The 23,599-nt window shown below is 44.1% G+C and overlaps 1 protein-coding gene across 2 annotated transcripts in view; it reads left to right on the top strand.

The window, feature by feature from the left end:
- The first annotated feature begins 9,590 nt into the window (after positions 1 to 9,590).
- Positions 9,591 to 23,599, top strand: part of ARMC1 (armadillo repeat containing 1) — a 46,727-nt gene continuing 32,718 nt past the window's right edge. The window contains exons 1-2 of one of the 2 annotated variants that reach the window (XM_073679365.1): positions 9,591 to 9,739; positions 17,601 to 17,799. In XM_073679365.1, coding sequence (XP_073535466.1) covers positions 17,638 to 17,799 — 162 coding nt within the window. In that variant the 5' untranslated portion in view covers positions 9,591 to 9,739; positions 17,601 to 17,637. Of the gene's footprint in view, positions 9,740 to 17,600; positions 17,800 to 18,748; positions 18,902 to 23,599 lie in introns of those variants that run through there. The other variant, XM_073679366.1, reaches the window with a different exon arrangement.

The following is a 23,599-nucleotide window of genomic DNA, read 5'->3' as shown; positions in this document are numbered from 1 at the left end:
TCCCGCAGTGGCCCGCATTGGCTTGAAACACTTTTAACAATATACCCATCCTCAGGGCAAGGATACTGTTAATGATGGAAGGCATTATTATAAGGAGTGTACTATAATAAGGAGGCATAATTGGGGCATTATTAAAATGCACAAAGGGGGGATTATTACAATAAAGAGGCACAGAGGGACATTATTCTAAAAAGACATAAAGAGGAGCATTATTATTATGAGGCACAGGGGGGTTATTATTGTAAGGCAGTAGGGGGGTATTAGTTTCTAAAAGACACGTGGGTGTCCATATTATATAAAGGATACGGCACTCTAACATCAATATTGGAGTGCCGTATTTTTTTCTACATATGCTACGGGATTGGACCCTATCAGAGCACCCTCTGGACTTTGGGGTGCCATTCTTACCTACTATATATTATAAAGAGGAACAAGGTCATTATTATAAGGAGGCACAGGGGGGGCATTTTTATAAGAAGAGGCAAAGTGAGATTATTATTATAAGGAGACACAGGAGAGCAAGAATTACTATTTTGTGGGACTGTATAACTTTAAGGAGGCAAAGGAGACAGTATTACTGTGAGAAGGCACAGAGGGGGCACTATTATAATGTGTTGGCACAGCGGGAGCATTATTACTGTGCAGGGGCACTGTTACTGTATGGGACACAAAAGGAGAGTACTATTACTATACAGGTCACAAAGTGGCATTATTACTGTCAGGGGCACTGATTATAGTGCTATATGGCTTGTGTAGAGGTGGGTGAGCGTGAGGATGGTGCTGGAGAAGCAGCAAGCCAAACATGTCTCTGTGTTACATTTTGCAGAGACGAGTCATGGATGGAAGAAGTGGTCATGGCGGTCAGGGCTGTCTGGAAAAGAAAAGGGAAAGTGAATGACTACGATCGGTGAGTATGTCCTCGGTGAGTCACTGGATTTTTCTGTACTGTATAAACATCTACCGCTTCCAAATGTTTTTATTGAAGATGGAATAAAGGAATGTTTTTAAACAGATTAATGCCCTATTTTTTCTTGCATTTGTTATAGTATAAACATATATGGTCAGCAGAGCTGTGGTGTAGAACTGATATTACCATTATACGGTTACTGTATGGTGGTTATATCAGTATGTTCACAGTCCGGCCCTGACCCAGTGATTCTCTTTAACCATAACAATTAGGGTCTCTATATTCGCCCACTCAACTACACAAGTGCTAGAGAATATCCCCAAAGAGTTAGTCTTTGGGTATGACTTTGCTAAACTACACCCATTATATGGCTTGTGCTGGGAAAATCAGAACTATTGGCAAGTATTAACATACCTTATGGCACGTTTTAAAAAAACCTGATCCACATGTTCTAATATCTTGTAGTTGTGCTTCATTTTTATCTCAGTTCACTTTAATTATGAAGGTAGATCAATGTTGCTGGGGCCATATGAAAAATGGAGGTACATGGCCCAATACATCCATATGGGCTGTTCGGAGGACCAGAGACATGAAAAGGTCAGCACAGCGGACATATTTCAGTGTAAACAAACACTGCCCCCTGCAGGTGCAATTCCTGAAAGCAACACACGGGAACGAAAAATGATCCGTTTTTATATGAAAGTTAGAACATATGTCCTGCCACTTTTTAGAGGTTTGGATTCAACAAGTGGGGTGCAGGAAGTATTCCACAAGTGGATGGAACAATCCACAGGGACTCAGTCCTGGCGCAAGCAAACAAAACGTTACTCCAGAAGAGGCACAAGTCTTGTTGGTTACACTAATGGCACACAAGCTTGGCGGTTACAGAAGATCACAAATAAACATGGTAGTTGCAGAAAATTGCTCTCAAGCTTGGCAGTGTGAGGGAAGACTTGTGGCAACCCAGGCTTGACAACTCTGCAAACCCAGAAAGCTTTGGGTGTCTCTTTGGTTTAGCGGCGTCTTGCAAGAGCAGGCTTCTGCCCGCAGTAAATAAGAGATGGCTAGAAAGATCAAAATGGCAAACAACTCAGAAGTTGCACATTGGCAGTAGCAGGTATACACAAGGCAGGTACAACAGCCTCTAGATTTTTACTTTAATAATAGCCTAAACTGCAACATGCAAGAAAAAAATGCTGGAGTGCCCCTTTAAAGATGAAGTATGCCTCAAACAGAACATGATAATCATGCCAATCCACAGAAAAATGCAACGGACTCCACTGATGGAGACCTTCACAATATAGAGGCAGACAGAGGAACTTTATACTTCATTTGGCCTTTGTTCTGGTGGGGTCTTGTCTTTGTCACAAGACACCACTAGAATGGAGGCCAGACAGAGTATAAAGTGACTCAGTTTACCTCATTATAGTAAATGGTTCCATCGGGGTCACGATAAATTACATTTTTCAGGGGCTCAGATAGAAGCCCCGATACAATTATGAATGTGTGGCCTGAATGTGATGTGACCAGGGCCTGAGGTTAGTTAACATTTCAGAAAAGGATATACATCACTCTGTGTAAGTGGGTGCTCGGATAGGATACCACTCCATTCTTCTAGGAAGACGAGACCTACATGTCAGTCAAGGTGTGGGAAAGACTAAGTGCAACACGAAGGGAAGAGGAGGAGGAAGCCGAAACACTATGGAAAGGGGGAGTGGAGATCCCTAGGCAGATCTAATATCACCTTGCCTACCCTATCGTCCCTATATAGGTTCCACAACTATCGCCGAGCAGGAACCTAAGCCCTGAATGTCCCTAGAGCTTGGCCTTACATACGGAGAGGGCAGGGTGAGCACTAGTCAGACCCCACTACAAACTAAAGACAACAAGGTAAACAAACAAAGGGGATACACTTAGCTTGAGCAGACACCAGAGAGATAACGCCAACTGTCCTCCAAGGGAACCAGAGAAGAAACTAGCTGACTGCTAGTGCTCCGAGCCTACACAGAGGTACATAGAACTATCACCAGTGACTCTTTGGAGAAACTGAGACTATATAACTAGCAAGCAAGGGTGTGTCAATCAGCAGCTGAAGGTGGAGGTCGCTGCTGGGTCCTAAAGGTAGAAGGATATAACTATACTAAAGAGATGAGGGAATCAAGAAGGCGTCAGCAATGCCAAGCGCAGTGACCTTCTACAGCCGACTCCAGAGCAACTGTCTGTCACACCTGACACACCCGTGACACTACAGCTCTCCAAAGATGGGCCTGGAGGAGTGCATCATCTCTGGAGACTCTGGACATCATCTCTGGAGACTTCGACTATCATGTCTGGTGAGCTGCAGATCTCGTCTTCCTAGAAGAACAGAAGAGCTCACTTTCCAACCAAACACGATCTGCAGTCTGAGCCCATGTGCCCACGTAGCGTTTTTGTAGCATTTTTGCGGCTGCGAAAACGCGTGTAAAACAGTCTGCCATGTGAATTCGGATGTGCTGTGCACATGATGCGCTAATTTGCGCGCCGAATTCGCATTGCGTTGCAAAACACAGCATGACCATTTCTACCACGATTACGCTGCAAATTCACGGCCATTGAGGAACACTGAAACGCAGCAAACCCGCAGGTATATGTGGTTTTGCTGCGTTTCAATTAAATTCAATGGCCACGAATTTGCAGCGTAATCGCGGTGCGTGTGGTACCCGGGATGAAGAGGAGACTACAACGCCTCTTCATCCCAGCTACCACGCGGTGAAAAAAAGAAATAAAAAAGTTAAAAATAAACAAAACCTGTATATTCACCTCTCCGGCGGCCCCCGGTCTCCTCCAGTCTGCTCCCGGCCACGTCCTCTCTCCCTGGCGTCCCGCGGTGTACCGTCAGGACCTGCGGTGACTTCATTTAGACACCTGATGGTCACGCGACCGCTGACGTCGGCGGTCAGGTGATGGTCGCGTGACCATCAGCTGACTAAATTACGTTACCGCAGGTCCTGACAGTACACTGCGGGACGCTGAAGAGAGAGGACGTGGCCGGGAGCAGACTGGAGGAGACTGGAGAGCAGACCGGGGGCCGCGGAGAGGTGAATATACAGGTTTTTTTTTATTTTTAACGTTTTAATTCTCTTTTTTTTACTATAGATGCTGCATTTAAAAATTCAGTTGTTCACACATTATAAATCCATGCCGGTTGCATGGATTTATATTGTGTGACCAACTTGTCAAGCACTTTTCCAAGTGATGCTCAAAATCGCTTGGAAAACTGCTTGAAAAAATGCATGCGAAAACGCTGAAAAAACGCTTCTCTCTGGCAGAAAAAACGCACGTAAATCTGCATGTGTTTTTTTCTAAGCAATGTGAACTGAGGTCTAAGATGGTACACATGCAAGAAATAGGAGCATGTTCACACTAGCAAATAGAAGCAAAACCTACAAAAGACAAAAAATATATCTCATACCCTACCATCATTATATATAAATGTAAAGCAAAGTTGCATATTAAATATAGGGTACTTAGTGAACTATTTTTGATCAAAAAAAAAAAAAAAAGTATACAAGCCATCCCACCAGTGACAAGGTGACCCTAAATTGGGACGGTACCTACACTGTCTATATTAAAAACCTTACAGTATATCAAAGTTGAAGTAATGCATATAAAAGGGTAGACAAATAGGACCGGGTCCCAACTTCAGACCACCTAGGCCCATGGTAAGCTACATATATACTAATCAGCTCAACAAAGGGGATGCCACACCCTTACTTTGCACAGAATGCAAACAAGACAAAAAACCAAGCAATGTGAACTGAGGTCTAAGATGGTACACATGCAAGAAATGGGATACCCTTTTATATGCATTACTTCAACTTTGATATACAGTAAGGTTTTTAATATAGACAGTGTAGGTACCGTCCCAATTTAGGGTCACCTTGTCGCTGGTGGGACGGCTTGTATACTTTTTTTGATCAAAAATAGTTCACTAAGTACCCTATATTTAATATGTAACTTTGCTTTACATTTATATATAATGATGGTAGGGTATGAGATATATTTTTTGTCTTTTGTAGATGTGTTTTTTTCTGCCAGAGAGAGGCAAAAACGCCCTGCATCAAATCTGCTACGTGGGCACATAGCCTGATAAAGGTCTGAAGTCTAAGATCAAAACCTTAAAATTTGGGATTGCATAATAATGAGACCTCAAGTTTCATCTACCACACTTGGGATGCTGGATTCCCTTTCTTTATGCTAGTTATTTCATCAATAATTTTGCCGGTCGGTGAACAACTACCTTTAATATCTCTGCATATAATATGGAGCCGTAGAAGGTGAAAGAGGATCTGCCATGCCGCTCCGCTCAGGCTCCTACCTCATCATTGCTATTCTGCCTCTGTTAATTCCAAGGTCACTTGTGTGTCTGGGAGCTTTTTATAGACATGGACATGGTGTACGTCTTGGTAGGATTGTTAGTATCTAAAACATTTCAATTTGATCTCCGTGATCTTTTCTTGTATTGATTAGCCCATGCTGTTTGAATGCTGAGTAAGGTCTAGCGCTCAGGAATGTGTAAAACCTCATTCACATGTCTGTTTTTGATGTACATATACTATACTTGTTTTTCATAGAGTGAATACATGCCCATTATAGCCTACAAACACGTTGACAATCAAACTTGTCCAATCACTGGGTCCGTCAAAAATGGATAACACTCAGATGTACCTATGAGATCTATGTGTCATCCAAGTGCTGTCTGTTGTTTGCTATTTAGTGGGTAAGAGAAGCTTGGAATTTATTTTTTTGCGCATATGAGCAAAATAGGCACATGGTCCAAAAACAGCTGAAAATTGGATCCTCCCCACTGATGAAAATTGGTCAGATTTTTTTGGATATGGAAAAAAATGGACACTAGAATGAGTCCTAAGGAGGGCAAACTGTGACCTTCATTTATTTGCAGCCTTTGGACTGTCCTTGTATTATTAACTGGTGTCTGTTCCTTTAAACACTCAAGTTTACTAAGAAACCATTCAGATATTATTATTATAGAACCATTTATTCCATGACGCTTTACATGTGAACAGATATATAGATATTACTGTTTATGCCTTGTACATATCTTATGTTGCACTGTATATGTATTTCCTTTAGTAGACTCGAATGAGGATAAGCCACATATCACATACTAACTTTTCAGAAGAGATTCTAAGAGGCGATTTATTAGGCATCTTGCAAAGGAAATGTTTAAAAAATATGCCCTGTCCATTCTTTTGGAGCATTCTTCCAACCTAAGTCAAATAAGTCTTGAATGCTGACCCTAGACCAGACCTCTCACCATATAATGACCCCAGACCCCAAAGCCCCCAAAACAAAGACAAACTTAGACCAGAGCCCCCAATAAATACAGACCCATTAAATATATGCACAATTTGGGCCTTCAAAGAGGTTTTCCAGAATCACAATATTGACGGCCTCTTCTTAAGATCGGCTGAAGACCAGACAACGCTGCAATACCCAGCAGAGCCGCTGTGTACGCCGTGCGAGCGTATGGAGCAATGTATACGATGAAGCGGCTGAGTGCCATGCCCACTCTAACAGCTGACAGTCAGTGTGCCCAGAGTAGGACCTCTACCAATCTGATACTGATAATTCTAGTAAAGGAAAAGGCCATCAAAACTGCGATCCCGGAAAACCCTCTAATTATATTTTAATGCAGCGCTTAATGAAGTGCTGTGTGACCCCATTAGGGCTAGTCAGATGTGTTTGGAAACTGGAAAAATCATACACCATGGCTGTATAGCATCCAATGTGCAGAATATACACTCCAGCTAATCAAAGCTCTAATAGGACACTGTGTGGGATTATTGGATATTTGAGCACCAAGTATGGGATCCAAGCAATTTAGAAGACACAATAATCCCCTTTAAGGAATTGTCCCCTTTCAAAAAACCTTTTCATATAGACTCAGTTACCTTTGAAAAAAGAGTCTGAAGTTTTCTGACCCTCCCCAGATTCAGTGTTGTGTCTCCATTTCTGCTCCAGACCCTGTTTGGCTGCAGTAGTGACGTTACATCAAAAGTGCTGCCGCCAATCACTGAGCTCAGTGGCTCTTCCATCTACATTGGTAGAGCCGCTGGGCTCAGTAGTTGGCTACAGGGCTGTTGAGGTGATGTCACCGCTGCAGCTAAACATTAGAGACGTGCACAATGGTGGAGACACATCATTGGATCTGGGAGGTGCTTGCGTGATATGTGAACACTGCAGCCAATCAGTAATCACTAATGGGCTGCAGTGCTCACCACACACGTTCCCGTATGTCTGAGTTCATCTGAGGCAGAGATGTTAAACTAAAACACACAGAGGGCCAAAATGAAAAACTTGGACAAAGTCGCGGGCCAACCTGTATGCCGAATAAAGGGCTCCAATAGTCCTCCATACAGTATAATGGGCCCCACATAGTCCTCCATTCAGAATAATGGGCCCCACATAGTCCTCCATACAGTATAATTGGTCCCACATAGTCCTCAATACAGAATAATGGGCCCCACATAGTCTTCCATACAGAATAATGTTCCCCACATAGTCCTCCATACAGAATAATGAGCCCCACATAGTCTTCCATACAGTATTATGGGCCCCACATAGGGGTGGAGGTTCTGGTGTCAAGGGCCAAATAAAACAACTCTGCCACGTGGTTGACGCGTATGATCTAAGGGAAGTGAGAGTGAAACAGCCTATTAATGACTGTTGATTGGCTGCAGCGCTCATGAAGCACATCAATGTCATGCGATTGCTGGGAGACTCATCACTGACATCGCTGGGACACTACTGATGTGGGAGATCACTGTAAGTTTTTTATTTTACATGGGATCTGCAATATTTAAAAGGTGGCTTCCAAGAAGTGAACATCAGATTTAAAGGTAACTGAGGCTATAAGTAAGTTTTAAAAAAAAACCTAAGCCCACGATGCGTTTTTTAAGCGTTTTTGCAGTGGCAATTTCGATGCAGAAACGCCTAAAAACGCATGGTAGAAGGCCTGCCATGTTCCCCAATGATAATCCGCATGTGCTGTGCACATGCTGCGGAAATTTCCGCTGCGGATTATCATTGCGGAAAAAAACGCAGCACTATCAATTATTTTGCGGAAGAGCTGCGTTTTCGCCGCCATTGACTTGCATTGGAACGCATGTAATCCGCATCACTGCATCTGTACATGCGGAATCCATGCGTTCCAATGTGCGGCTGGTACCCGGGTTTGGAGGACAGGAGACTCTCCTCCGGACTCGGGTACCATAGAACCTTTAAAAAAAATAATAAAATAAAAAATAAATATTATATTTACCTTCTGATGGCCCCCGCTGTGCTGGTCTTCGCTTGCCGGCAGATCGCGGTGGACTGAAGGACCTGCGCTGAGGTCATTTAGTCATGTGACGGCAGGTCCTTCAGTGTACCGCGATCTGCCGGCAGCCAGGACGGAGCAAATAAAGACTCCGGGGGCCATCAGAAGGTAAGTATAGATTTATTTTTTACCATTCTTTAAGGTCACACTATATAAATCCATGCCGTTTGCATGGATTTATATAGTGTGACCAAGTTGTCAAACACTTTCCAAGTGATGCTAAAATCGCTTGGAAAAGCGCTTGATAACCCGCATGCGGAAATGCATGTGAAGAACGCTTCACATCCGCATGTCCCTGGCAGGAAAAATGCATGTACAATCCGCATGTACAATCCACATGTACAATCCGCATGCGTTTTTTTCTGCCAGGGAGATGCAGAAACGCTCAGGAAAAAATCCGGAGCATTTCTGCATCGTGGGCACATAGCCTTATGTTTTTTTCAGCGTTTTTTATGCAAATTTTCAGCTGCGTTTTACAGTACCAGCAAAGTCTATGAGATTCCTGAAATCTCATGCACACATCATGTTTTTCTTTTTTTGTTCAGGATTTTGTGCTTTGCGTGTTTTTTTTGCAAAATAGAACATGTCACTTCTTTCAGCATTTTTTCACCCATTCGAAGTAATGGGTGGTGAAAAAAAATACTGAAAAACGCAGGTGTCAAGTTTTCAGCATTTTTTCAGTGTTTTTTTTTTGTGCCTAAACCTGAATGAGATTTTTTTTTCACAGAACTTTATGCACATGCATGACAGAGACAAAATGACAAACCTCTTGGCAAGAGATCAGGTTTTGCTGCAGAAAATGAACACTGAAAAACCCATGATTTTCAGGGGAAAAATCAGAATTTTCCTGGAAAAGATCCTTCTAGTGGGTTCCCCCATTATGACATAGTGTCCTGCAGAGTCACCTGTCACTGGTGCCATCACAGATTGGGAGGTCTGGATCTGATCAGGGATCACACATGCTGCTTTTTTGTGGCTTTCATGTGCATCACATCATAGCTGAAAACAGCAGCAATGTAATATCCAATGTGATTAATGTGAAAAATAACCCTAGCAAAAAAAGCTTACAAAACGTGCTGAGAAAGTCGTTCATAGCAATATTCAACCATTGTAAAAAAAAACAAAACACAAATTCGCTGCGTGTGAATAGCTCCTATACATTGAAGGTAATTTCTCTGTAAAGCTGCCTGGTTGTTCGCGCTGCTCGCCCTGTCCTAATCTGACCTGCCACTCATCTGCCATCACTGTGATGCCTCTGGCCCCTCTGAGCCGCCCACACTAAACATGGCGGATGGTGACAGCGCTGTCTGTGTGCTGGCCAATCACAGCGTGCGTTTAGAAGGAGGCTGCTGATTGGAGCGTTGGATGGAGTTTTGCTAATAGCCAATTACACAGTCACGTTGTGGAAGGTGAGCCCAGGCCGCGGCTGGAGAGGCCCGGACCTGCAGTCGGTGAGTGTTTACGGTGTCTGAGGTTCATCCATGTGGGAAGGTTGTAAACATGGCGTGCGGGGCGTTAAGGGTCACGCACGTCCCGTTACCGGGCTGCCTGCGGCTGTGTGACTGCTGACGTCACATTCCAGGACATGGAGAGATGCAGGGATGGCCCCTGGGACGGTCACTGGGACACTGCCGCCTTGTACATGGCGTCTATTCCTGCAGGTGTCAGCCAGTGAGCTTCTGTGCAGGCTGCCATCATTACTGCCACTTATCAGCTCCCAGTACACCCATGGAGCAGGTAATGGTTTCTGGAGTGGAACTATGGCTCTATATATGGCATGTGATCGCCCGTGCTGTGTGTACAGCGCCATACAGGACGTAGGCGCTGTACCAATATGCACCTGGGCTATATGTCCCAGATGCACTCAGCAGCGGGATCCTGACTGTCACCCAGTGTTGGCGGCACAGGCTATAGGAATACAGCGAGGAGCTCAGTAATATCATATTCTGACGCCCCATAACCATGGACACTCACTGACCAATGCTGCTAGACGTGCGCAGTGCTTAAAAGCTCTTTCCTACGGAGCTTGTAAGCGCTGCACTGAGGCTTGTTGGAGCACTGAACCACCGTGTCAGCTCACAATCCCTGCCTGCTTCAGTCTCGCTGCTGTTATCTGGTGCTGCAGAGAGAAGGCTGCCTTAGCATCAGAAGTGCACAGAGCGGAGCAGCGGCACAATGTTGGTGGTCTGAACTGCCAATCAAGCAACAGCGCACCGCTTCTCAGCAGTCAGGAGCTTAAAGCTCTCTGGTGGTGCACTCCTGAATTGAGAAAATGGGACCAACGTTTTAGAGGGTTAATATCGTAAATGGATCAAATTGCAAAGTGCTTGTGAAAACAAGCAACTTTGCAATTTACTTCTTATTAGATATCCACTCTATCATTTTTAATTTCATAGTTTACTGCTCATTGCCTAGGTTACCAGTCACCCCTGCAATCTAAGAGATGACCTGTTTCCTAGTCGAGGAGCATGCTTGCAAGCTCTACATCTGGTGGGATTCCTTCTCTTTTTTTAATGCTGCTTCTGCTGGCAGCGTCGGAAAGCACACAGTACCAGCTACACAACCATGCTGTTGGACCAAACTGTCAGTATTCAGGATCACAATGCCCCCAAGTGACGGGAGGCAGGGGAACAGTGTCCTCCTGAAGAAAGAGGATTAGACATCCCATTAATGGCAGGCATCGATTGTAGACCGGCTGTCTCCCTGCACACTAAATGCTGGATGAAATCCGCCATCAGTCATCTATGTAGGAGTCCAGCTCAAAAAGATTTTTTGGTTTCATGCAAATTATAATAGAGTTTGTATCATGTATTGCATGGGATCTCTTCCTCTTGGCAGGGCCTAATAGACTTCATACATGGCAACATCAGAGGCCATTGTTGGGCCTATGGATGCCATAGCAACCCATGAGTACACTGTAATTGTGTTACAGGGGGATGATGGGGTGACAGAGAGAACCCTCTATGCTTAGATGCAGTGGTTGCTATTGGCTGATACACCAAGGGGTTAAGTAGCCTGAAAATAGGATTTTTTTTGTTCTTCAAATAGTCCTTTACAGCATGAGCATTTCAGTCCCTGATGCTCAGTGGTGATCACAAAGGCAGTTACTGAGCCCATGAGATCACACAGACCTACATCGGAAAGTGCCTTAAAGGGGATATACGGGGCTGCTCACTACCACCACAGAGGTGACTGGTGCCCATGACATTACTGAACCACACATTCATCTGTCCAGTTCATTAAAATAGGACACATGCACAAAATCTGCGGATCAGCCAAGTATAACTACTGCAAGAGAGATTGAGATAATGAAGGTTTCTCTAGAATACAAATTCAGCAAACTCCTCAATGACGTGCATTAATGTGAACAAGAATGCTCATATTCATTGACAGCAAGCACAGATCCTACAATTGGTGCGGAATTCATTACAGTGGATCTGTCACTTTATTATTCCACAGGACAAACTGTATACATTATTACATTTATTATATAGATCTTTTGGACCTGATGAGCCTGGTGTACATACTTTGAAAATCCATGTTGAATGGTTGTATGTTCCTGATATTAAGATGAACACTTTACCATTCTGGCTACAGAGTGAGAGCGCTCAGGGTATGCTTAAATAATTAAGATGCACCAGTCTTCATCGTCCGTATGCTAGAAAGTCAAAACGACTATTTTCTTGAATTTTTGAAAATTTGGATCTGCGTGCCGAGATCCCACAACCTGGATTTCTACCAATGTCTCTCCCTTTCGAGGGACATTGGGAGCACTTAAGAGCGACTTTTGACACTATCTTATATATTTAGTATTTTTGTCCGGATGCTAACCATTTTTCTTCAGTTCATTTTTGTTCCATGAAAAGCACAGATAGCCTAACACCTGTTTTCTCGTGTGTATTTTGTGCTTTTTTTCCGCGCAGAAATGGCCAAAAACACTTTGCAAACCTTATCCCTTGATTTCCTATGACATTTTGCAAGATCTGTGCACATGATCAGGATTTTTCCTAACAGAATTCCATGTGCAGAAAAAGAAGCAGCATGTCCGTTCTTTTTGTGTTTTGGCCTGCGTTTTTCCTATACAATGCATTGGAAAAAACGCATGAAAACGCTGCGGATTTTCCGCCAATAGGTGCAGAACCTTGCAGAAATTTCTGCAAGCAATTCCTGATCGTGCACACACACCTTAAGGCTGTGTGCCCACGATCCAGACCCGCTGCGGGTTTGACACTGCGGACTTATGCAGTGTCAAACCCTCAGCGGCCAGATGGTACAGCATAGTGGATGGGATTTGTAGAAATTCCATGTCCACTATGCATCTGTGGCTCACCTGCAGAAACTGACGTGGCATGTCAATTTCTCCAGCGGGTCCGAATTCGGGCTTTTCTCATAGACCTAACCTCTATGAGGAAAGTCCGCATGTGGAAAAAAAAAAATGGCCGCCGCTCATTTGCATAAAATGAGCGGAAGCCGCAGGCGGCTCTTCCGCAGCGTCTGGGCCGCGGGCCCGGACTCATCGTGGGCACATACCCTTAGAATGAGGGCTTAAACTCCAGTATAAATCATTAATACATTTTACATGACAGTGCCATGTTTAAAGTTCAACTATGGTTTTAGGTATCTTTTTTTTTTATCTCCATAGGCTTCTTTAGGGAGACTGAAAAAAATGCATTGTATTCTTAAATGCATAATCCCAGTGTTCTGTACTTAATAACAGTTTCACCTTTTCACCAAAAAACGGATAAAAAAAATAATAATTCAGCAAAACCACCATAATCAGAGTACTTTGGTGCTGACACCGGAAGATAAAAGCAGTGTTTTGCACATTGAGACATGGCCTTAGGTCTCTGCAAGACTTTGATTCCTATTGGACTTTGTAACTTAGCAGAGTTCGGCCCTTTGTACAGTCCCTCGTGGCAAAGCTTCAGTGGTTTTCTATGCCAGAGTCTCTGATTTTTACAATAGTTGCATTTCGAAGTCACCATGTACCCTCAACTATAAGGACAGGAGCTAAGCAAGGGAGGCTGGAAGCCATAAGAAATGGGCGACTGATGGGGTTGATTTCTGCAGAATTGCTGTATTTTGTAATTTTATCCCTAGGGCCACATAGTTTATGAAACCTTATTCACTCAATTATATATTTTTTCTTGCTTGAAGCTTTGTCCCACAAGAAATTATTTACATATGTTTTCTAGAATGTTATTGGTGGCCTATTCTTAGGAAAATCATCAATATCAGATTTGTGGTGGTCCGTATCTAAAGCGATCACAGCGACTTTCCCCTCATTGGTAACCTGGCACTGCTCCATACATGCCAGGAACTTGGTTGGGACTGCACTGTGACCGGAAGGCAAGTAAGTGAATGCGGAACTCGCCAGAGAGCAGCACTCATTTGATATTATTGGCCTATCCCTGGCAAACTCCTTTATCTAAACTGTTTCTAAATATAATACTGATAAAGTTTTGGTTGTGCCACAAAAACCATAACTCATGACCATTTTCACTGAGATACAGAAGCAGCGATGTCGGCGACTTATGAGTCCCATAAAGGTAGCCATTCACATAAACAAGTTGTTAGAAGAACAGTTATTTTCTTGACTACCCCATTCACCTGCACACTTGGCTCAGTCGAGCATGCATGTATTGTCATTTTGGGGAAAAAAATCAGCCAGAGAGATATACAGTTGTGCTCAAAAGTTTACATACCCTGGCAGAATTTTTCCTTTATTGACCTTGTTTCAGAGAATATGAATGATTACTAAAAAAAACTTTCTCCACTCATGGTTATTGGTTGGGTGAAGCCATTTATTGTCAAACTACTGTGTTTTCTCTTTTTAAATCTTAATGACAACCAAAAACATCCAAATGACCCTAATCAAAAGTTCACATACCCTGGTGATTTTGGCCTAATAACATGCACAGAATTTGACACAAATGGGTTTGAATGGCTACTAAAGGTAACATCCTCACCTGTGACCTGTTTGCTTATAATCAGTGTGTGTGCTTAAAAGCTGAGTGAGTTTCTGGGATCCAGACAGACTCTTGCATCTTTCACCCAGCCACTTACGTTTTTGAATTGTGAGTCATTGGGAAAGCAAAAGAATTGTCAACGGATCTATGGGAAAAGGTAGTTGAACTGTATAACACAGGAAAGGGATAGAAAAAAATATCCAAGGAATTGATGCCAGTCAGCAGCGTTCAAACTGTGATTAACAAATGGAAAATCAGGGACTCTGTAAAAACCAAACTACGGTCAGGTAGACCCAACAGAAATTTCGGCCACAACTGCCAGGAAAATTGTTCGGGATGCAAAGAAAAACCCACAAATAACATCAGCTGAAATTCAGGACTCTCTGGAAACTAGCGGTGTGGCTGTTTCAAGATGCACAATAAGGAGGCACTTGAAGGAAAATGGGCTTCATGGTCGAGTTGTCAGAAGAAAGCCATTACTGCGCAAATGCCACAAAGTATTTCGCCTACAATATGCCAAACAACACAGAGACAAGCCTCAAAACTTCTGGAACAAGGTAATTTGGAGTGATGCGACCAAAATTGAACTTTTTGGCCACAACCATAAACGTTACATTTGGCGAAGGTCAATAAGGCCTATGATGAAAGGAACACTATTACCACAGTAAAGCACGGAGGTCGATCGCTGATATTTTTTTTTTGGGGGGGGGTGTGAGCTACAAAGGCACAGGAAACTTGGTAAAAGTTGAAGGAAAGATGAATGCTGCACGTTATCAGCAAATACTGGAGGCAAACTTGCACTCGATCAGCCCTGAAGCTGCGCATGGGACGTACTTGGACGTTCCAACATGACAACGATCCAAAACACAAGGCCAAGTTGACCTGTCATTGGCTACACCTTAACAAAGTGAAGGTTCTGGAGTGGCCATCTCAGTCTCCTGACCTCAATATCATTGAGCCACTCTGGGGAGATCTGAAGCGCGCAGTTCATGCTAGACAGCCCACGAATTTACAGGAACTGGAGGCTTTTTGCCAAGAAAAATGGGCAGCTTTACCATCTGACAAAATAAAGAACCTCATCCACAACTACCACAAAAGACTTCAAGCTGTCATTGATGTTAGAGGGGGCAACACACAGTATTAAGAACTGGGGTATGAGAACTTTTGATCAGGGTCATTTGGATGTTTTTGGTTGTCTTTTAAGATTTAAAAAGAGAAAACACAGTAGTTTGACAATAAATGACTGTACTCAACCAATAACCATGAGTGGAGAAAAAGATTTTTTGTTATCATTCATATTCTCTGAAACAAGGCCAAGAAAGGAAAAATTCTGCCGGAGTATGTCAACTTTTGAGCACAACTGTAGCTGAAGCCCATGTTTGCTAATTATCCAGGATTTTAAAATCCAGCTTTCCTGATTACTTCTGTCCATTGGCATCTGCCTTTGGGACTGGAAAGTCCCAACATCATGCACACAAAGATGGCCGATTCCTCTAAAATCGGCAGGTTGCACCAACTTTGTTCATTTGTGTATGGGCACTTTACGGCTCTTGCTGCCACCAACAAATTTATGGCATGTGAACTGGATATGCCATAAATCTGTGGTTGGCGGGGCGTGAAAAATTGGAAAGCTCTAATCGTTCATTCTGTGAGAACCCATGTTTTGCAGATAGAGAAGAGTAAAATGGTTTTAATCTCGAATCCAGTTCGGTCTTCCGTGACCGCTGGATCAGTGAAGTGTTCAGTCCTGCTGCATGACATCATAAGAGTCCATAGTAAAAGATGGAGGCACACAGGATACAGGGCAGAGAATTGCCTGCCCCAAAGTGAACACTGCCCCGGTCCAGCTGCTCTGGAAGACCGACCCTGACTCCGGACCAGGGTAGTTAAAATCTTTTTGTTCATCCCTAGTAACAAATACAACATTTGTAGTGTTTGCCCCTACATCTGCCAACAACAGCATGAGTTACAAATTGCCTGACTTATAACCAATTTTATGTGCTTGTCTTATTAACTGCTAACAGTATAAGACTTTTGTGAAAAGTTAGGGGGCTCTTTGTAACATGTTGTTAGAAGGAATATATTTTCAGGATCTAAGGGCTCATATAGACATCAGTATTGCAATCTATGGAGCTGTTCAGAGACTTGACCGATATTGATCCGAGTCCTGGAGCAAATAATGCAAGTCTATGGGTCCATGAAAAAATCACACTGGACTCGGATGTCAACCATGTGCTTTCTGTTTTTCACTGACTGTTACATAGAAGAAGCTTGAGAAATCTCCATCAGTTTTTGTTTTCCATCTAAGAAAAACTGATGACTGATGGTAAAAACTGGATTGTTTTTTTGCTTACAAGAAAAATCACTGCTGTGTGAATGAGCCTTCGTGTGATTGTAGAGACTTTTACCACTATATCCAGTCACCTGTTCTATTAGAAAGCACAGAACAGAGTAATGGCCGTGTATGACCTGTCCATACACAAAGCTTTGGCACCTGCCATCCTATCATACCTGGCTACCTTATGGACACAGGTCCTTGGATCCATGCATGCATTTTTATATGGGGGTGGAAGTCCTGTAGATCGGACTTGGGTCCCACTAGATCACACATGGCCCGTTGGCGGGTTTTTTTTGGCCTGTCACAGCATAACCACCACCCCTTTATGGGCCCGTTATTCTGTGCGGAGGGCTATTGTGGGGCCCGTTATTCTGTGCGGAGGGCTATTGTGGGGCCCGTTATTCTGTGCGGAGGGCTATTGTTGGGGCCCGTCATTCTGTGCCGACGGCTATTGTTGGGGCCCGTCATTCTGTGCCGACGGCTATTGTTGGGGCCCGTCATTCTGTGCCGACGGCTATTGTTGGGGCCCGTCATTCTGTGCCGACGGCTATTGTTGGGGCCCGTCATTCTGTGCCGACGGCTATTGTTGGGGCCCGTCATTCTGTGCCGACGGCTATTGTTGGGGCCCGTCATTCTGTGCCGACGGCTATTGTTGGGGCCCGTCATTCTGTGCCGAGGGCTATTGTTATTCTGTATACTGGTTTGGCCCATGGTTAAGTTTTTCATTTTGGCCCTCTGTACATTTGAGTTTGACATCCCTGCACTAGATCTATCCCTAATCCTCAATCAATGACCAGTAATGTAAAATGTGGGGCTGTCCTTTCAAGAGGTTTATGCAGGAAGTTGAGTCTGCTTTTTTTCTCTATTTTTTTTTACTTCAATGCTCTAAAATCTCACTCTGCCTATGTATCGCTGAGTATTTGCACCATTCATCCTATTTTTCACCAGTTGCACGACATAGAAAATTGTATTTTGACTTTTTTTTTTTTTCTATTTCTTGTTTAGGTATTCTGTGCGTATGGCATAAAGACATCTTCTGAAAATGAGCGGGGAGCCTGATGCATTAGCGGTTGTCAATCAACTGCGAGACTTGGCTTCAGATCCTTTAAACCGCCGAGCCATTGTCCAAGATCAAGGCTGCCTGCCGGGCCTCATCCTATTCCTTGACCATCCCAGTCCTCCAGTTGTTTACTCCGCTCTTCTGGTGAGTGCAAAAACAATGGACGTTCTTGTTGAATCAGGGACTTCTGTGTGCGCCTCTTGCTGAATTTGGCACACCTTTCAGCTGCCGTGCACCATCGCAAGAAATGTTCTTCAGCTTGAAATTTTGTAACATTTCAAGCACTTTTATGCTAAAGATTTTTGCTGAAAACTGATTATTTAGGGCCTATATATGGTTTCCATGCTGATGATAACAATTCCATCACAATGATATTGAGTGTAGGGTGCTTTCACACTTGTGTTTTGGCACCCATTCATTGGTCCCGTCGGGGTTTGCGTCCGAACCTCCCGCAAAACGGGATTCGGCGTGTGCGCCGACAGGGCCATAGACTATAATAGTGCTGACAGAGTGAACATGTGGTCTGTCATGCATCATTTCCTGGCCTATACGCCTACTGGAGGTGAACACTCAGACATAGAAGATTGCTTCTGAGTGTCCGTCTCCAGTATACGCCAGAGAAAAATGCACGACAGACCACATGTTCACTCTGTCATCACCATTATGGTCTATGGTCCCATCAGCGCATATACCTGAATCCTGTTTTTGCGGGGAGTTCGGACACAAGCCCCAACAAGACCAATGAACGGGTGCCAAAACACAGTATGAAAGCACCGTTAGATAGGAAACTTGTTGGCGCAGGGCTGTCACCTCTGAAATGTATTTTTAGATCTTGTATGTATAATAGTGTAGTTACATAATATGTCGGCACTTTATAAGTAAAGTATATTAGTAATTATAGTTTATGCATACTGTGGTCTAGGTCGGTGCACACTTTCAGCAGTATCTCCTTTCTGCACTGATAGTTTGCTGCATTGTCTCAAGTCCAATTTTTGTAGCTCACACAAGATTGCCGAGACTAGATACAATTGTAGCAAACTCCCAGTTGTGACAAGTACTAGTTGTGTATATTCAGGCTGTGAATATTAACACACGCTTGCATAACGCAATGCATTTTTTCTCCTTCGTCCATGACGGCACCACGGAGAGAGGGGATCCGCCCTTCAAGGACAGGAAACCTACAGATAAAAAGGGCGGTACCTCTCTCCCGCATCAGTTGTTTACAGAGCACGGAGAGGACCCCCAGGTTAGTAACACAAAATGTAACATTTTTAAGGAGTTTACAGGCACACCTGGTGACTACATATAAGTAACAAATAAGTGTGTACACCCATGCGTGAAGGGAGGGAATGTACGTGTGCCGTCATGGGCTCTGAGAAATCCCGTTACCGGTAAGTAACTACGTCTTTCTCTCTCCCGCATCCGTTGGTTTCCTGTCCTTGACGGGGACCTACAGCGTTCTAAGAAGAAAGAAGAATAATGGAATGACATACCAGGCCCGGCCAGACCAGCTCAGGCAAGCGGGGGTTCCCTGCCTTGGCTGGTGCGGTGTCCTGAAGCGCCACCGCTGAGGTCAGTGGGCCTCCAGGGTGGCAGGGAGACGCGGCGCTGAAGAAGACTGAAGCCGCTGCGTTCTCTGGTGGTGTCGGGTGCCCAGGGCGGTGAGTAGGCCTGGGACTTCCGGGTCCCATTGCGCAGAAGCGGGCGCGCCAAGCGCCTCCCCATGACCCATGCCGCAGTGCATCTCTGGGAGCGGCGCATCTAAATGCGCGGGATTCCTGGACACATTGCGCCCACCACCCAGCCTGGGAAAAGAATAGCGTCAGGGGGGCGTCTCCCACACTGGAGAGTTGCGCGCCCATATCCCCCAGGGAGAGGGAGCAGCACACAAAGGCCCCACGGCTGGCTGATGGGAAATTCAAGCCAGGAGAGGAGAGGTGGAGCCCTATAGGGGTTTAAATACTGGGGTTAAGCACCGGGAAAGAGCTTCCTTAGCACACTCAGGCACTAGCTATGAACGAGCAGGAACTACAGGAGATGCAGTCCCTGCACCCCCACTCACCACCACTGCAACAAGGGAAGCGTGCGAAAGGACCCCCCAGTGACCCTTCACACCAGCGCGGCCAAGGTAACGGTGGAAGCGGGCGTTCCGGTAGGTCTTCGCAACGTGGCAAGGACTCCAGTGGGGCGTCAGCCTTGAGGTAAAACCTATCTACAGCAACGGGTTCCTCTCCAAATCCGGTACTCCCTCTTACAGCAGGATCGTAAGTGATCTTCGTGAAAGCTCACTTTATAATTTGGGCCCCTTCTTTTTCTTCTCTCATCAGGGAAGGAAGAGTACGGGCAAGACCAAACACAGGACCTGCGCGCTTTGCGCAGAGGATCTACGCACCACGTGGGAGAAAAGATTATGCAGCTCTTGTATTGAACAGACAATTTGTGAGGAGACCCCTAAGTCCAGTTTTAACCGCATACAATTTTTATATCATATGCTATATTTTTCAGAAACGTTTCCTCCGGTGCAGTTTGTTGCAAAAAAATTGGACAAACTGACACTAGACCCAGGCAAAGTGAATAAAGCACACATTGCCGCCGCTGCTCCAGTTTGTATTGTTTTTCTGCAGTGCTGACGTTATGTCGACAGCATTGCACACGATCACTGAGTTCAGCGGCTTGTGCCATCTATATTGGGAGGGTTAGTAAAGCATAGCTCATTATTTATTATTATTACTTATATAGCGCCATTAATTCCACAGCGCTTGACAGACATTATCATCACTGTCCCCATCGGGGCTCACAATCTACATTCCCTATTCTGGAGGAAACCCACGCAAACACGGGGAGAACATGCAAACTCCCTACAGATGTTTCCTTGGTGGGGTTTGATCCCAGGACCCCAGCGCTGCAAAGCTTGTTTTTTTTTTTTTTTTTATACAAGCTGGCTAGGAACAGATCTTTTATAAAACTGGAGAGCCCCTGTAAAAAAGTATCTGTCACGGAATGGCTATACTAGCCAGCTAGTGAACAGTCAATTCTTGAAGTTGATTTCTTGAAAGCAGTAAAAATCTGAGCAACTTTGATAAAAGCCAAATTGTGGCTGGACGACTGGGTCAGAGCATCTTCAAGATGAAATCATGCTATGCAATGATTAGTATCTACCAAAAGAGGTCCAAGGAAGGAGAACTAGAGAACCAGCGACGGGGTCATCAGGGGCTAAAGCTCTTTGATGAAGAGTGATATACTGTTCCAATAGCTGCTGTTGAACAAATTTGTCTATAAAGTTAATGCTTGTTATGATAGAGAGGTGTCAGAATACACATCGTATCAAAGATTGTTGCTTATGGAGCTGATGGTTATAGCGCCCTACTTACCCCTATCCACCATTTATCTGATGGGAAGCTGTGATTTCTGACATTCATATGGATCTTCCTTTGACATTTGCCACCCACCTAACCATTGTTGAAGACCAAGAATGTATCTTTGACAGCTTTGCATCTCCTAATGTCAGTGGCCTCTTTTACCGGGTTAATTCCCTTTGCCATGCTCCAAAAATTGCTCTGGCATGATTTGAGAAACATGACAAAAAGTTCAAGGCGCTGACTTGGCCTCCAAATACCCCAGATCTCAGTCAAGTAGGTCTGATCTGTGGACTCTTCATCTCACAACTTGCAGGATATAAAGCCTCTGCTGATAATGTCATGGTGCAACATTCCACAGGACACCTTCAGAGGATCGGTGAGCTCCATGCCTTGACAGGTCAGTGCTGTTTGCTGCACAAGATCGACCCACACATTGTAGGGCAGGGTGGGTTTGTTATGGCTGATTGGCCTATACAGAGTGATTAGGTGGCAGCATTCAAGTCAATCTGATTATTATGGGGGACTTCAACTACCCCGATATAGACTGGGAAACCGAAAGCTGTAGATCTCAGAAAGGAAACAGGTTTCTGTCAATTATCAAAGACAATTATTTGTCACAACTTGTGCAGGAACCAACTAGAGGGACGGCCCTTTTAGACTTAATATTAACTAACAGGCCAGACAGAATAACTGAGGTGCAGGTCGGGGGGCACCTGGGAAATAGTGACCACAACATTATACAATTCCACATGTGCTTCAGTAGGGTGCCCAGCAAGGGACTCACAAAAACACTGAACTTCAGGAGGGCAAAGTTTGATCAGCTAAGAGATGCCCTTCACCTTATAGACTGGGATAGTATCTTTAGTAATAGGATAGAAAATGGGAAATTTTCAAAACAGTCCTACATAGTCACTGTAGAAGGTACATACCTTATGGGAATAAAATGGCTAGGAATAGGAGGAAGCCAATGTGGCTAAATAAGGAAGTCAAGAGGGCAATGAAAAACAAAAAAAGGGCTTTCGGTAAACTTAAACAAGAAGGCAGCGAGGAAGCGCTAATATCTTATAGGGAAAAAAACAAAATCTGTAAGAAACAAATAAGAATAGCAAAAGAGGAGACAGAGAGACTAATTGCCAAGGAAAGTAAAACGAATCCCAAACTGTTCTTTAACTATATAAACAGTAAAAGGATTAAAACTGATGGCGTTGGCCCATTGAAAAATAACCTGGGTAAAATCATAGAGGGCGATGAGGGTAAAGCAAACCTACTCAATAGCTGCTTCTCCACTGTTTTCACAAAAGAAAACTATTTATCGGAGGAAATGCAGAGTGAAAAAGTAAACCCTCCGCTAAATATCACCCACCTAACCCAGGAGGAAGTTCAGAAACGCCTAAATAATATCAAAATAGACAAGTCACCAGGCCCAGATGACATACACCCCCGGGTACTAAAAGAATTAAGTAATGTGATAGACAGGCCACTGTATCTTATATTCAAGCACTCTTTATGGACAGGGACTGCCCCACTAGACTGGCGCCAAGCAAATGTGGTACCAATATTCAAAAAGGGGTCTAAAAGTGACCCTGGGAACTATAGACCAGTAAGCTTAACGTCTGTTGTGGGTAAATTGTTTGAAGGATTTCTTAGAGATGCTATTGTAGAATATCTTAATGATAATAACTGTCTAACTCCATATCAACATGGATTCATGAGGGATCGCTCCTGCCAAACAAACCTGATCGCCTTCTACGAGGAGGTGAGCTCACAGCTGGACCGGGGAGAGTCAGTGGATGTTGTATACCTTGACTTCTCCAAAGCGTTTGATACCGTGCCACACAAAAGGTTGGTATATAAAATGAGAATGCTTGGTCTGGGGGATAATGTGTGCAAGTGGGTAAATAGCTGGCTGAGTGATAGAAAGCAGAGGGTGGTTATCAATGGAGTAAGCTCAGGGTGTGTCAGGGTTACTAGCGGGGTGCCTCAAGGGTCTGTCTTGGGCCCTATACTATTTAATATATTTATTAATGATCTAGTGGAAGGGTTGCATAGTAAAATAGCAATATTTGCAGATGATACTAAACTTTGTAAAGTAGTTAATACAGATGAGGATAGGGCACAGCTGCAGGAGGATTTAGATAAATTGGGGAGTTGGGCCAAAAAATGGCAAATGGGGTTCAATGCTGATAAATGTAAGGTCATGCACATGGGAAAGAAAAACAGCAGTCACCCATACATATTAAATGGGAAACCGTTGGGGAAATCTGACATGGAGAAGGACCTGGGCGTCTTGGTTAATAGCAAATTAAATTGGAGTGCCCAGTGTCAGGCAGCAGCTGCGAAGGCAAATAGAATCATGGCATGCATCAGAAGAGGAATAGGGGCATATGATGAGAACATTGTTCTTCCTCTGTATAAAGCGCTGGTAAGGCCGCACTTAGAATAATGTGCACAGTTCTGGGCTCCGGTGCTCAGGAAAGACATATTGGAGCTAGAGAGGGTACAAAGGAGGGCGACTAAGGTAATAAAGGGAATGGAGTGACTAGAATACCCAGAGAGGTTGTCAAAATTAGGCCTATTTACATTGG

This window comes from Phyllobates terribilis, unplaced genomic scaffold (genome assembly GCF_046119375.1).
Source record: "Phyllobates terribilis strain yellow unplaced genomic scaffold, ASM4611937v1 Scaffold_4__5_contigs__length_816908805, whole genome shotgun sequence".
Taxonomy (NCBI): Eukaryota; Metazoa; Chordata; class Amphibia; order Anura; family Dendrobatidae; genus Phyllobates; species Phyllobates terribilis.
The sequence above is the reverse complement of the archived record's forward strand: the minus strand, read 5'-3'. Positions and strand labels throughout refer to the sequence as shown.